The sequence below is a fragment of the Triturus cristatus genome, chromosome 4_2 (genome assembly GCF_964204655.1).
Source record: "Triturus cristatus chromosome 4_2, aTriCri1.1, whole genome shotgun sequence".
NCBI classification, from domain to species: Eukaryota; Metazoa; Chordata; class Amphibia; order Caudata; family Salamandridae; genus Triturus; species Triturus cristatus.
The window spans coordinates 371,666,061-371,680,815 of record NC_140586.1 but is presented as its reverse complement, the minus strand read 5'-3'; the positions used below and the strand labels follow the sequence as shown (position 1 = coordinate 371,680,815).

General features: G+C 43.1%; 1 protein-coding gene across 2 annotated transcripts in view; it reads left to right on the top strand.

Annotated features, from left to right (window-relative positions):
- LOC146833911 (complement factor H-like) overlaps window positions 1-14,755 on the top strand; it is a 601,647-nt gene that overhangs the window by 111,636 nt on the left and 475,256 nt on the right. For both annotated transcript variants that reach the window (XM_085601821.1, XM_085601820.1), the window contains exon 5: window positions 8,700-8,894. In XM_085601821.1, coding sequence (XP_085457947.1) covers window positions 8,700-8,894 — 195 coding nt within the window. The remainder of the gene's footprint in view (window positions 1-8,699; window positions 8,895-14,755) is intronic.

The following is a 14,755-nucleotide window of genomic DNA, read 5'->3' as shown; positions in this document are numbered from 1 at the left end:
CAGAGCAAAACGCAATAAATCTCTGCCTGTAATTCCTATTTGCACACAGAGTCATGTTTTCACATTAGTCCCAAAACGAAATTTCTTTGCCAATTTGAATGCACACTTACTGCTCTTTTTTTTTGGCAAGTGAAAACCACTTTTACAGACTGACACATTATGAAACCACTTTTCAGTTTTTTTTTAAAAAGCCCATGTGCAGACTGCTTTTTCAGACCACCACCATGTGTATCCTCGGTGACTGCCTACACTCCAGCAAGGGCAACCAGCCTTAGTGATGCTGAATGTATTTGCATTACAGACTGAAACCTCAAAACCCCACTCGCTTCTAAATACTGTGCATGATTATACATTGAAAGGAGCTGGGTGTGTGCTAAGAGTCTGCTTCTGCACCAAAAAAATCGCTCCCCCTTTTTCCTACTAATGCAACTGTGAAATCACCAGAGCAAAACGCAATAAATCTCTGCCTGTAATTCCTATTTGCACACAGAGTCATGTTTTCACATTAGTCCCAAAACGAAATTTCTTTGCCAATTTGAATGCACACTTACTGCTCTTTTTTTTTGGCAAGTGAAAATCACTTTTACAGACTGACACATTATGAAACCACTTTTCAGATTTTTTTTAAAAAGCCCATGTGCAGACTGCTTTTTCAGACCACCACCATGTGTATCCTCGGTGACTGCCTACACTCCAGCAAGGGCAACCAGCCTTAGTGATGCTGAATGTTTTTGCATTACAGACTGAAACCTCAAAACCCCACTCGCTTCTAAATACTGTGCATGATTATACATTGAAAGGAGCTGGGTATGTGCTAAGAGTCTGCTTCTGCACCAAAAAAATCGCTCCCCCTTTTTCCTACTAATGCAACTGTGAAATCACCAGAGCAAAACGCAATAAATCTCTGCCTGTAATTCCTATTTGCACACAGAGTCATGTTTTCACATTAGTCCCAAAACGAAATTTCTTTGCCAATTTGAATGCACACTTACTGCTCTTTTTTTTTGGCAAGTAATAATCACTTTTACAGACTAACACATTATGAAACCACTTTTCAGTTTTTTTAAAAAGCCCATGTCCAGACTGCTTTTTCAGACCACCACCATGTGTATCCTCAGTGACTGCCTACACTCCAGCAAGGGCAACCAGCCTTAGTGATGCTGAATGTATTTGCATTACAGACTGAAACCTCAAAACCCCACTCGCTTGTAAATACTGTGCATGATTATACATAGAAAGGAGCTGGGTGTGTGCTAAGAGTCTACTTCTGCACCAAAAACAATCGCTCCCCCTTTTTCCTACTAATGCAACTGTGAAATCACCAGAGCAAAACGCAATAAATCTCTGCCTGTAATTCCTATTTGCCCACAGAGTCATGTTTTCACATTAGTCCCTAAACGAAATTTCTTTGCCAATTTGAATGCACACTTACTGCTCTTTTTTTTTGGCAAGTAATAATCACTTTTACAGACTAACACATTATGAAACCACTTTTCAGTTTTTTTAAAAAGCCCATGTCCAGACTGCTTTTTCAGACCACCACCATGTGTATCCTCAGTGACTGCCTACACTCCAGCAAGGGCAACCAGCCTTAGTGATGCTGAATGTATTTGCATTACAGACTGAAACCTCAAAACCCCACTCGCTTCTAAATACTGTGCATGATTATACATTGAAAGGAGCTGGGTGTGTGCTAAGAGTCTGCTTCTGCACCAAAAAAATCGCTCCCTCTTTTTCCTACTAATGCAACTGTGAAATCACCAGAGCAAAACGCAATAAATCTCTGCCTGTAATTCCTATTTGCACACAGAGTCATGTTTTCACATTAGTCCCAAAACGAAATTTCTTTGCCAATTTGAATGCACACTTACTGATCTTTTTTTTTGGCAAGTGAAAATCACTTTTACAGACTGACACATTATGAATCCACTTTTTAGATTTTTTAAAATGCACATGTCCAGACTGCTTTTTCAGACCACCACCATGTGTATCCTCGGTGATTGCCTACACTCCAGCAAGGGCAACCAGCCTTAGTGATGCTGAATGTATTTGCATTATTGACTGCAACCTCAAACCCTTAAAGTATTCCTTATTTTTACCAGTACACCTTAATTTATCATGAAAAAATAGTCCATATTATTTTACATGTTCCTCACATTTAAATTTCTCACAAAACACAAAATAATAAACACAACTTCTCCAAAAGGAATTCCAATTCTATTATTCATTTCTTAATTTACCATATACATCCCCTCTCAAACTCATAACTCACCTTTAAAATTAGTTAGCTGTGAAAGAAATGTGGCACTCAAGCAGCAGATTATCAGAGCCAGGATCTCTGTTCTCTACACCTCTCTCCTCTCAGCAGAACCAGAAAATGGCAAAGTTTCCCTCTATTTTTCCACACATATACATGTAAGTTTCAAATCTCAGTGCTTCCCCCTTTTTTTCAAATGTAATCACACATTTCTATTGGTTGAAAACCAACCCTTTTCTTAAAGTACCCTTCCCCCAACTTGACTTCTGCCTGCTACCATAGCAACAGCTCATGGAACACTGCTGTGTGGAGTTAGGTCAGAAGTTCGCCAAACAATGTTTCAATTCCACAGAGCAAGAGTGCTTGACTTTTCAAACCTTACAGCAAATCCATAGTACTGTTCTTTGGTAACACATTTTTCTGTACCAATACAAAACATGCTTCTATAAATTTACACATACAGCCTAGTTTTTAGTGTAGAATGGTATGAAACAGCCAATCAGTTCTTTTTTTTTATAAAAAAATATGTATGCCTCCATTTCCAAACTGTCTTTCATTTCTTTTTCCCATTCTACTGAATTACACCTCCTGAGTGCATCCAGATCTCCTTTGAAGATGTTCACAGTGTGGATTGTAGGGCACAGCTATGTCTTCTGGAGTGAAAAGTTTGCAGAGAAAACAGATATGGTGAGAGACCTTGCTTTGCCAAATGTAGACATTAAATGGATTGGTCAGAGAGGGTTAAAGTGGCACCAATTGATGCCATTGGTGAAATCCTTCATGCAAAACCAACACCCTGACCTCATAATAGTGCACTGTGGTGGCAATGACCTAGGCACTTTGACTGGGGTAGGTCTGGAAATGCTTATGAAGGACACCTTTGCACAACTGTTTTCTCTTTTCCCTAAAACTGCCTTTGTGTTTTCCAACATATGCCAAAGGCAAAAATGGAACTGGTCCAATCATTTCTGTCCGCAAATTGACAATGCAAGAAAGCACGTCAACAAATCTGTTTCTGCTTTCCTCCGTGACTATGGTATGGGTGCCATTTACCACAACAACTTGCGTTATGACATGCAAGACATTTATAGAGGAGATGGTGTGCACTTCAATGATGAAGGGAACAGAGTCTTCCTCTTAAACCTTAGACTCTGCATCGGTACTTACTTGTAGGTACCAATAAAAAATCACTTCATAAACACAACGGCTCTTTTTAGAGCCCCCTAATATCTAAACACTTAAATCTGAATTACATTTCTTTTATTTTATTTTTTTGTTACCGTACGCTTACCGTACGCGTACCCCGTGATTTTTTTAAAAATCAATAAATGTTTTCTTTGTACTTTTCTGTCCTTCTTTGACCCCCTCACAAATGTAAGGGGGTCTGTAACTCTCCTCCTTGCCCCCTTTTCTTGTTTTCACTCTTTTTTTTCAGAGTGAAACACACAAAATGGCGACCGCCGCTTCCTGGTTTCGGCCGATTCGAATGTTTACTAAGATCTAAGAGCCAATCAGAATCGCGCTCGCGCACGCCACCGTACGCGTACGGTAAGCGCACGGTAAGCGTACCGTAAGCTGGCTCAGATATATATATTGATTTAAAGGCTATTTTCTCAGAATCTACTGAACAGATTTACACCAAACCTACAAAAGGCACTTCCTTCACCTAGGGACTACCTCTCTGCCAAATTTCTAGTATGTCTGTTCAGCCGTTCGGGCTGTAGCCCTGTCTAAAGGTCCTATGGAAAAATGCATGGGAAAAACGTGATTTGGGACCCCCCTTTTATCTCAGCCCCCGCTTGACGAATCCCCCCGAGACTTTCAGGGTAGGAGCGGAGCGTACCGCCCCACCTATTTTGAGAAATTTGCGAGGATTCGTCGACCGGCGCCAAAGTTATTCAAAATAGAATGTTGCGGATTTCCTATGGAAAAGGGGTCCTAACTATAACTACCTACTGGCGACCGCCAGTAGGTAATCTATCTATCTATCTATCTATCTATCTATCTATCTATCTATCTATCTATCTATCTATCTATCTATCTATCTATCTATCTATCTATCTATCTATCTATCTATCTATCTATCTATCTATCTATCTATCTATCTATCTATCTATCTATCTATCTATCTATCTATCTATCTCTGTCTCCCTCCCTCTATCACTCTCCCTCTATCACTCTCCCTCTATCACTCTCCCTCTATCACTCTCCCTCTCCCTCTCTCTCTTCCTCTATCTCTCTCTCTTCCTCTATCTCTTCCTCTATCTCTCTCTCTTCCTCTATCTCTCTCTCTTCCTCTATCTCTTCCTCTATCTCTCTCTCTTCCTCTATCTCTCTCTCTTCCTCTATCTCTCTCTTTCTCCCTCTGCCTCACTCACTGCGTTTGTCTACCTCCCTCTCTGTCTCCCTCCCTGTCTCCCTCCCTCCCCCTGTCTCCCTCCTTCCCTCTCTCTCTCTCCCTCCCTCTCTCTCCCTCCCTCTCCCCCCCTCCCTCTCTCTCCTTCCCTCTCTCTCCCTGTCTCCCTCCCTCTCTCTCCTTCCCTCTCTCTCTCTCTGTCTCCCTCCCTCTCTCTATCTCTCTCCCTCTCTCTCAATCAGTTCCTCATTCCTATCTGTGGCTCTCCCCTGTGCTCTGCAGCTCACTCATTCTGCTCAAGCTGTACTGTACCCCTACCTTACCTCTTTTGTGTATATTTAAGATGAAGAATATTGGTTAACAATATTCGGAGAAATTTTTGCTCATGGAATTGCCTACTATCAAGGCACACAATGTTTTCGTAGAAACAAATTCACCCCAAAACTCCTGATGTCAATCCCGGATACTTTACTGCTGAGGCACACCTGCTCCCAGAGGCGCTCTTGACTATCCCTATTTCCCGCTTAAAGTTAGCAGACTTATGGTCTTTTGATATTTTTGTTTTTCTTGTGCTCAGGGAATCCTGGGAACACCACAACTGCCCTAATCCAATGGAAGCAAAAGTTTTCTCGCAGAGCTGCATGTCGAGAGGCAAAAACATGTTGGCACAATTTTCTGACATACAAAAAAGGAAACCATTATGTGCAGAATAAAACAACCAAACCATTCTGGAGTCTGATCACTTACAATATCTTCCTTTACACTGCGAATGAAACGTGAAGCAGCTGTCCTTAGGGTGGATTAAATAACATACATTCATGAACATTTGAAGATGAACGTGGATGCCAGCAAGTCGTTAAAAGGAATGAAATATATATGTTTGGGTTACGTTAAGATTTGTCTATGAACAGTATTCGGAAGATTTAATTTATTATGACAATAATTCTGTTACTGATATTATTCAATGAATTTATCCATAAAGGAGGCCTAGAAACATTGTACAATTTATTAACAAAGATAGATTTTGCTTGAGGAAACTTTACAACCTCTGCAATGGCTCGGAAAGCGGTGGTTTGTCACTACGGAATATGTGCACTGATTATAATGCACGGCTACTTCCTGGTGACGATGGAAGTTTGCAATATTCAATGTCAAACACGTGCCTTGAAACAGAGATAGGAGACGCACCTCACCCCGCGCGGAGTCAGCTTCCCTGGAACGCACACAGCCGCCGCACCCAAGTACTTCACAGGTCTTTTAAAGACCATTCACTTGTTAATGAGGCTTTGTTGTATTTCATCTCTTCTTAGCGCCCCTGCATCTCCACTCATTCAGAGGGGAGATGCAGGGGCGCTAAGAAGAGGTGAAATACAACAAAGCCTTATTAACAAGTGAATGGCTTTTAAAAGAATCACCCGGCCCCCATAGCTCCATGCTGCTGCAACCGGCGGTGCTTGCACAGGTACGATGTCTGCAAGGTCCGCGGGCCGCCAAGGAAGGCTTGCCGGGCCGCTGGCGGCCCGCGGGCCATACCATGAGGACCCCTGGTCTAAATGGATGTTTTTATTTGTAAAATTAATTGTATAACTGACTTATTAACAGTTTCTTAGTGAATACAGTGATGTAATATGTGACGTCATCAGCAGTGGATTGCGGTCGCGCGAGTTATAGTTACCTGAACTAACTATAACGGGGAAATTTCAATGGTTTTTTACGAGTGAAATGTCCAGCTAACTATAACATGTGTGAAACCTATGGTTTTTTCAGTGAATATATATATATATATATATATATATATATATATATATATATATATATATATATATATATATATATATATATATATATATATATATATATATATATATCCCCAAGTTTGTCCACAAGTTTGAAGACGCACTCCCATATATATATATATATATATATATATGTATATATATATATATATATATATATATATATATATATCCACAACACAGGTTAGCCCCAAGGAGAGAAGCCACCGGCAGATAATCAAGTTCGTTTTATTTCCCTTTGGCAGCTTGCAAACAAGCTTTCAGAAAAACTAGCAACACTTCTTAAATGGCCAAACGCGTTTCAGGAACAACACTTCCTTTCTTCAGTGGCGCTATGCAGTGAAAACAACAGAGCAGCATATCTTGCGCAAGTTTTATTCAAAGTACCTGCCAGAGTGGGCGTGGCCATCCTCATGGCCTTCTGGTCCCCGTAGTCCGTCAAGATTTTCCCCATGTGGGTCTGCTCTGTGCACACTAAAATCGGCAAAATTCATACCCTGGTGGGTTGGTGACAGTATTAGCTGCAAAGTCTGCCCCGCTTTTCAGCTGCCAAAATACGAACATCATGACAGCCCCGGCCAGGCGTCGTCATCCTGCCTCCCAGTACCGACTCCTGGTAGGCTTCAGCATGGGCCCACAAACCGGCAGTGGGCTTCTCTCCGCGGCGGGCAAGGCCGCTCAATATCCACAACACAGGTTAGCCCCAAGGAGAGAAGCCACAGGCAGATAATCAAGTTCGTTTTATTTCCCTTTGGCAGCTTGCAAACAGGCTTTCAGAAAAACTGGCAACACTTCTTAAATGGCCAAACGCGTTTCAGGAACAACACTTCCTTTCTTCAGTGGCGCTATGCAGTGAAAACAACAGAGCAGCATATCTTGCGCACGTTTTATTCAAAGTACCTGCCACAGTGGGCGTGGTGATCCTCATGGCCTTCTGGTCCCCGTAGTCCGTCAAGATTTTCCCCATGTGGGTCTGCTCTGTGCACACTAAAATCGGCAAAATTCATACCCTGGTGGGTTGGTGACAGTATTAGCTGCAAAGTCTGCCCCGCTTTTCAGCTGCCAAAATACGAACATCATGACAGCACTAGCCAGGCGTCGTCATCCTGCCTCCCAGTACCGACTCTGATGAAGGGAAGAATGGAACTCCTGAAACGCGTTTGGCGCTTTGATTTTATCGATGCCTGAGTGCTGTTGACTGCCTACTTGCAAGTTTTCAATAAATGCCCTGAATTATGATCTTGTGGTGGTTCACTCCTTGGGGCTAACCTGCAATTGTGGATGTATTACGGCTGTTGCCCAGCCGTGGAGTTGAACCCACTGCTTGAAGAGCAGGTCCGTGTCGGCGCCATATCGGTGCTACAATCTACGGGACGAAGGAGTTGGCGCCTGTGCAGGACAGGAGTCAGCTGATGTTCACATTGATCTCTGCAAAGCGGGGCAGACATGTCGACTGACCAGTGCACGAACCCACTTGGGTAATAACTTTGTGTTTTATTTATGAGGGAGAAGAGCGCACCCACTTGGGATTACCTCAGCGCACTACAGCTACCAGAAGGCTTAGAGGAAAGCCACGCCCACTGGGGCAGGTAATCTGGAATATAAAGTGCGCGAGAATAGACTGCCCTTTTCCGTCATAATTTGCCACTGATGAAGGGAAGAATGGAACTCCTGAAACGCGTTTGGCGCTTTGATTTTATCGATGCCAGAGTGCTGTTGACTGCCTACTTGCAAGTTTTCAATAAATGCTGTGAATTATGATCTTCTGGTGGTTCACTCCTTGGGGCTAACCTGCAATTGTGGATATATATATATATATAAATATATATATATATATATATATATATACACACACACACCCCAGGGTTGAGACCACAAATGCATTCGCTAGCTATTACTGCATCGCATTATAACTCACAATTCGGAGGCGACGCCACCTTCATGCCCCTTCTTATTAGAATTGGAACTCAAACATGGTTGAGACCTTTACCTATTTAACCTTTGCATTCGACAATACAGTGATTTTGAGGATCACAGGGTTTTGAGAATGCAAAAGTAATTAGTATATCGGGCCCTTTATGCTAATTAGAACATGAGTTTAGATAGTACAGCTCTAAAATACATCACAGCATTAAGGACTGATCAAGTCCAGATAGTACACAGAAACTGAGTAATGCAAAGTTTGGCAATAACGAGCCTTTTAAATATAATGCAGTGTATTCTTTAAAAAAAGAATTCTGGTATTTAGCAAAATGTATAAATCTAAAACAAAATGTTCATTATTTTGCAGCTAGAAAATGTGTACAATTCCCAGCACCTGAAAATGGCAAAATTATTGCAACCGGAACACATAATATTGATGATGAAATGTCTGCTGGCCACGTCTTAAGATTTGAGTGTGATTCCCCGCTAGCAAGACCTGTACCGAATGAAGTCTACTGTACATCAAGTGGACAGTGGAGCAGTGATTTTGTAGAATGTAGAGGTAAGAGCACATTTATGTATTGTAGTATAAAAGAGACATTTGGGAACACGTCAAATATTGTTGATCAATTTTAGTTCAGGAGGATACTCTAAACCAGAATTATCAACAAACCTTCCAGCTGCACCGGGTTCTGCAGTAAAGTGAACAGTTAAGATTATAGATGAACTTAATTGATAGCAAAGTAATTCAGTTATCCTATTTTACTGTCAAGATATTTGATTTCTTTTGCTCTGATTAGAGCTAGCCCAGTTAATTGTGATATATATGTTAAATACATTTTCCTCCCATATCACAATTATGATTTGTGCTATAAGCAGTGCTTAATATGAACTGATGGTTTCCAGTGCTCAAGACTTAGGGCCTCATTTATTATGTTATGTTAATTATATTTATAGAGCTCAACGGTTACCAGAGGGTGTCCTGGCGCTGGTAGCTCACTCTGCTAAGATCAAGGCTGTGAGGAAAATGTAACTGGTAGATTCTGTAAGTTAAATATCCAGGTCTTAAGTTCTTTTCTGAATGCTAGGATGTCAGTGAAATTCCTCAGATTCCAAGGGAGGGCATTCCAGGCTTTGGCTGCGCCTGTAATAAAACTTCTCCCCCCGACATAGCTTTCTTCATGGGTGGTACGCTCAATTGTTTGGTTCCTAGTGAGCGTAAAGTTCTTTTAGGAGTGTACCATTGAAACTGGTGAATCAAGAATTGAGGACCCTGGCCCTGTAGCGCCTTGAAGACACTACATAGAGACTTAAAGTGCACCCGTTTCCTGATGGGCAGCCAGTGAAGTCTTTTAATTTTCTTGGTGAGAGATACAGATTTTGGGGTACCAGTCACAAGCCTTGCTGCCGCATTTTGCAGGATCTGCAGTTTATTTAGGTGCTGCTCTTGGATATTCAGGTAGAGCCCATTGCAGTAATCCAGCCATGATAAAATAAGGGGTGTGACGAACGTTCATAGACTGTCTTCTGGCAGAAAAGGTTTGACCTTTTTAACTAGTTTAAGGGAGTGAAAGGTGGCCGATGTTGTGGCGTTTATCTGGTCCTCAAATCTCAGTCTATCAACCCAGATTTTTTGCCTTCCTCGTAGGTTATAGAAGGGAGGGTGCCCAGATCTGATGCCCACTAGTCCGGGGTCCAGAAGGTGGCCTTTTTTCCAAACATGAGGATCTCAGTTTTGCCTGAGTTTAATTTTAGGCAGTTCTGTGCATCCAAGCTTTGACTGCTTCCATGCAGTCGTGAAACTTCTTGCTCATCCCTACTCCTTGTCCTGGTAGCAGTCACACTACAATTTGTGTCATCTGCATATGAAGTAAGACCAAAACCATGGGATATGATCAAGGGGGCCAAAGGCGCCACATAAACATTAAAGAGGGCAGGGCTAAGGGACGACCCCTGCGGCACTCCACATGGCAAAGAAAAAGGTTTAGAGTAGAATTTCCCTAGGGATACCATTTGTGTTCTGTCAGTTAAAAAAAGCTTTTAACAGCATCCATGCCTTGCCCTCGACTCCACACTCCGACAAACGGTCCATCAGGAGATCATGATGGACCGTGTCGAAGGCCGCAGATAAGTCCAGCATAATGAGGGCAGCCTCACCTCCTTGGTCCAGGGCTTTCCTAATTTCTTCCGTTGATTTTGTCAAGGCAGACTCAGTACTGTGCCCTGCCCTAAAACCGTACTGAGTGGGATCCAATAGCTTATTCTCGTAACAAAAGGCACTCAGCTGGGAGTTCATTTCTTTCTCAACCCCCTTCGCTGGCAGTGGGAGGCGAGAGATCGGCCTAAGGTTATTTGGATGCATCGGATCTAGGCTGTGTTTTTTTTGTAAATGGATTATTGAGGCCATCTTCCAAATACTAGGGAAATCTCTGGATTCGAACATGGCATTGAATACTGATGTCAGTGCGGTAGCAATAGGTTCCAGGGCTAGGTTGGCCACTGGCACTGGACAGGGGTCATAAGGAGATCCTGACTTAATTGAGCCCAGAAGAATTTTTGTATCATTCATGCAAAGTGGGACAAATTTCTCAAGTATGGGGCAGGCACCTATTGCTGGCTTAGCTTCCGTTATTGGGTTTCCTATACCTCCTTAAGGGAGTTGGTTGAAGGCTGAAAAAATGACTTCCACCTTGTTCTGGAAGAACCTAGCAATTTCTGCACTCAATTCTTGACTTGATTCGATCTTGAGTAGGCTTGGGGTGGTCAGCTTAGATACTGTTTTAAACAGGTCTTTAGAGGATTTTTTTTGCTAAGTTGATTTGATTTATGAAGAAAATTTTTTTTGTGTTAAATAAGGAATGTTTGTAGACGACAAGACTTTGTTTATAGACTTCTTTCTCAACTTCAGTGTATTTTTTCCACCAGTTGAGTTCTAATCACTTACTTATTAGTTTTTGAGATCCTCTGAGTACCAGATTTCAGTTGGTATATGTCGTTTGGGATGCACGTGTTTTGCCGGGGCTAACGTTTTGCAGGCTGTCTCGACCCATTGAGTATAACATCTGGTGGCATCCTCCACCCTTGTGGGCAGTGGATGTAAGGTGGTACTAAGCAGTTCTTGCAGTTCGGTCCCCACCACTCTGTTACAGGCCCTATTCTTTATCTGATTTAAAAACAAAACGGGATTTATGGTGGTCGACTGGGATGGTTACTTCAAATAAAATTCCTGCATGGTCAGTCCAGACCAAAGGCATCGTTCCCGTGCAAGTTAGATGTGGATGGTTAGAGAAAACCCCATCCAAAGTGTGCCCTGCCTTATGAGTGGGATCATTCACAAGTTGAACCAGATCAGCGCTGCCCATCATATCTAGCAGGGCTCTGGTATCAGGATCCATGGGGGATTCCAGATAGAAATTAAAGTCCCCCAGAATGGTAAATTAATCGGAACAGAGCCCTTCTTCTAGTAAAATCCCAAGCGAGGTTAAAAATGAGGTTCTAGACCCCGGTAGTCAGTATATTAGAATACCCTTCAAGGAATGATGGGGCGATAGGCCAACATTGAATGAAAGCATTTCACAGGCCGTATTATTGACTCTCTGAAATGCGATCTTAATAGTATTGTGATATATTATTGCTTGCCCCCTCCTCTCCCGGTTGGCATGTTTAGGGTATAACACAGAAAACCAGGCGGAGTGGCCTTAACTTGGTCTGGCCCTGAGGCCTCATCCATCCATGTTTATGTGATGAATGCCAATTTTCTGGCACATGCATCAACAATGCCATTAGCGATTCCTTATTAGCTAAAAATAAGGATTCGCTAATAAGAAAAAGGCTATGCATGTAGAAATCGCTTACAAAAAAGCGATTTCTAAACATTCCTTAATTGCGACTCGCAAATTGCGAGTCGCAATTAAGGAATACCTCCCCATTCATTCCTATGGGCCTAGAGGCCCATAGGAATGAATGGGAAGACATTCTCAATTTGCGATTCTCAATTAGAGATTCGCAAATTGCTCATGCAATATCAAGGGTGCCAGGGTGTCAAAAGGACACCCTGTTGCACCCCTGAAATCTGCATATGAGTACATCTTGCACACACACACATGCCCCAAAGGCATGTGTGTGTGTAAAGTGGAACTTTGAAAAATGTACTTTAGTGCATTTTTCAAAGTTTTTGCAAATTACCATGAAGTTCAACTTCATGGTAATTTGCTCCCCCTATTAGCAAAATCGCTATTATTTTTACTTTAATGCATTGCATTTAAGGAATCTCAATTTGAGATTCCTTAAATGCAATCGCAATTTAAGTAATCGCAATGTAGAGATTACTTAAATTGCGATTTTTGCATTTGGGATGATGCATCCCAAATGCAAAAATACCGGTCGCAAAGGGGCAGATTCTGAGAATCTGCCCGTTTGCGACCGTTTTTTTCTTTGATGCATGTGGGCCTTAATGTCTTGCTCCACTAGGAACCTGCGACTCTCAAAACTATGCTTTACTAAGGATCTGGTGTTTACCAGTAGACACTTTAGCACATATTCCTTGAGTTTTGTTTTATCAGTCCCTGTGGATACCTCAAAAGGTCCACTGGATCTAACTCCCTGGTAGAGAACCCGGGGAAGAGTGCTATGGCAGTTGGAACAAATGTGTAGTGTTGTGGCCGGTTTAGAAAACACAGAGTTGTCCTTACATTTTGTTCCCCCTCTGCCGGATTCAGATCCAGCAATTGAGCTCTTGAATACCTTATGTTTGGTCCATTGTCCTGCTTGAAATGGACAGAGTAACGGGCGCTGAGCGCTTTCCGAGGTTTTGGTGCAGAGCAGTGCTGCAAGGAATCTTGCGGGCTGCCCTGCCTCATAAGAAAAGGAATGTGTCGTATCGATGAGTTACGGCGCATTCACGTCCTTTTCCCATGCGCTGGCATACGATGGGCTGCCATATGCCAATGCAGGCACCCTTGCGCCATGGTGCAAGGGTGTCTGCATTGCAAGGGTGATTGTTTTAGTGCAGGAACGGACACCTTCCTGTACAAAAACAATCACAAGAAGTCAGAATGCAGCACATATATAAAGAAGAAAAAATTAAGGCGAAATGAGGATATTTCTCCTTACTGTGCCTCCCTGACACCACCCCTGGTGTTGCATTAGAATCTGTTGCATTCCTAGGTTTGCGATTCCTCGTAAATCTGGGAATGCTTCACTTTCCACAGCAACACCCTTTTCACTATGGCCGCCTGAAAACAGCAACCAGCCCTGGCAGATTGCTGCTCAGCCAGGCCCAGGAGCTGAGGAAGCATATAGGGTGTGCTAGTGAGAAGCACCGCTCCCGCTTTTGTGTAGGGGGTTGATATTTCAGCCCTGTGGCAAAGCTGGCCCCCACAGGTACAAAACTGTCCCCCACCCCTCCGGCCTACCGGAAAAACGCCCAGTGCCCGCTACAATCAGTATGGCCCTGCCTTTCATGCAGTGTTCTGCATGAAAGGGACACATATTTACAAGGCCACGAAAAGCCACGCAAAGTGGCTTTGCATGAACTTGTAAATATGCTGCGGCACATTGCACTACCAGAAGGTAAAAAAAGTGATACTCCGGCAGCACAAATGTGCTGCTAGGGCCTCATAAATGAGGTCCTCAATTCTTAGCACCGGTGCTTGAGACAGTCTGACAGACGGTGGGATTGTCTGCCAAATTTGGCTATGAGTACAACCGCTGTTTGTTCATTTAATATACATTAACAATCACTAATACGTGCCATCCAAGCCATTCTTATAGATTTGGGGGCCTTGATTAGCATAAATTGTCACACTTGGAGCAGTTGTGTTGCTACTGTAATTGGCAGCGCTGGCAGAAGCAATGGATGGTGCAAGCTGCCCTGTCCTCCTGACAAGAACCCTGGCACTTACTGTTTTACAAATTAACCACTAGCGATAAGCAACGTACTCCTGCTTTTTCGCTTGGTAAATTTCAGTAGGTTAAACATGCTGAAATTTTTCTCAGGAAAATTGTTTGGTAAATAATCTGATTTGCGTAATTTAGGGGCTCATTAGGATGGCAGGCGGAACTGAGTCAACCCGCCATCCCCGCGGTTTTGGGACCGGTGGCCAGACATGTGGCGTTCCCGCACTGTAAATTAGGATGCGACTGCCACCATGGCGGTCGCATTCTGCATTTTAACATTGCGGCGGGTGCTGCTGAAAGCAGCACCCGCTGCAATGTTAAAATCGCACGTCTGGCATTTCACTGCACCACATAGCAGGCACCACATGGTGCCTGCCACTTGATGCAGTGAAATGTGGGGGGGTACCATAGGTACCCCCCAAGTGCACCCCACCTCCCCCAGACACAGGGGGCCCTCAAAGGCCTGCAAAACCAATCCCAGCCAGCCTTTCTATGGCAGCGTCGCTGCCATGGAAAGGCCTTTCT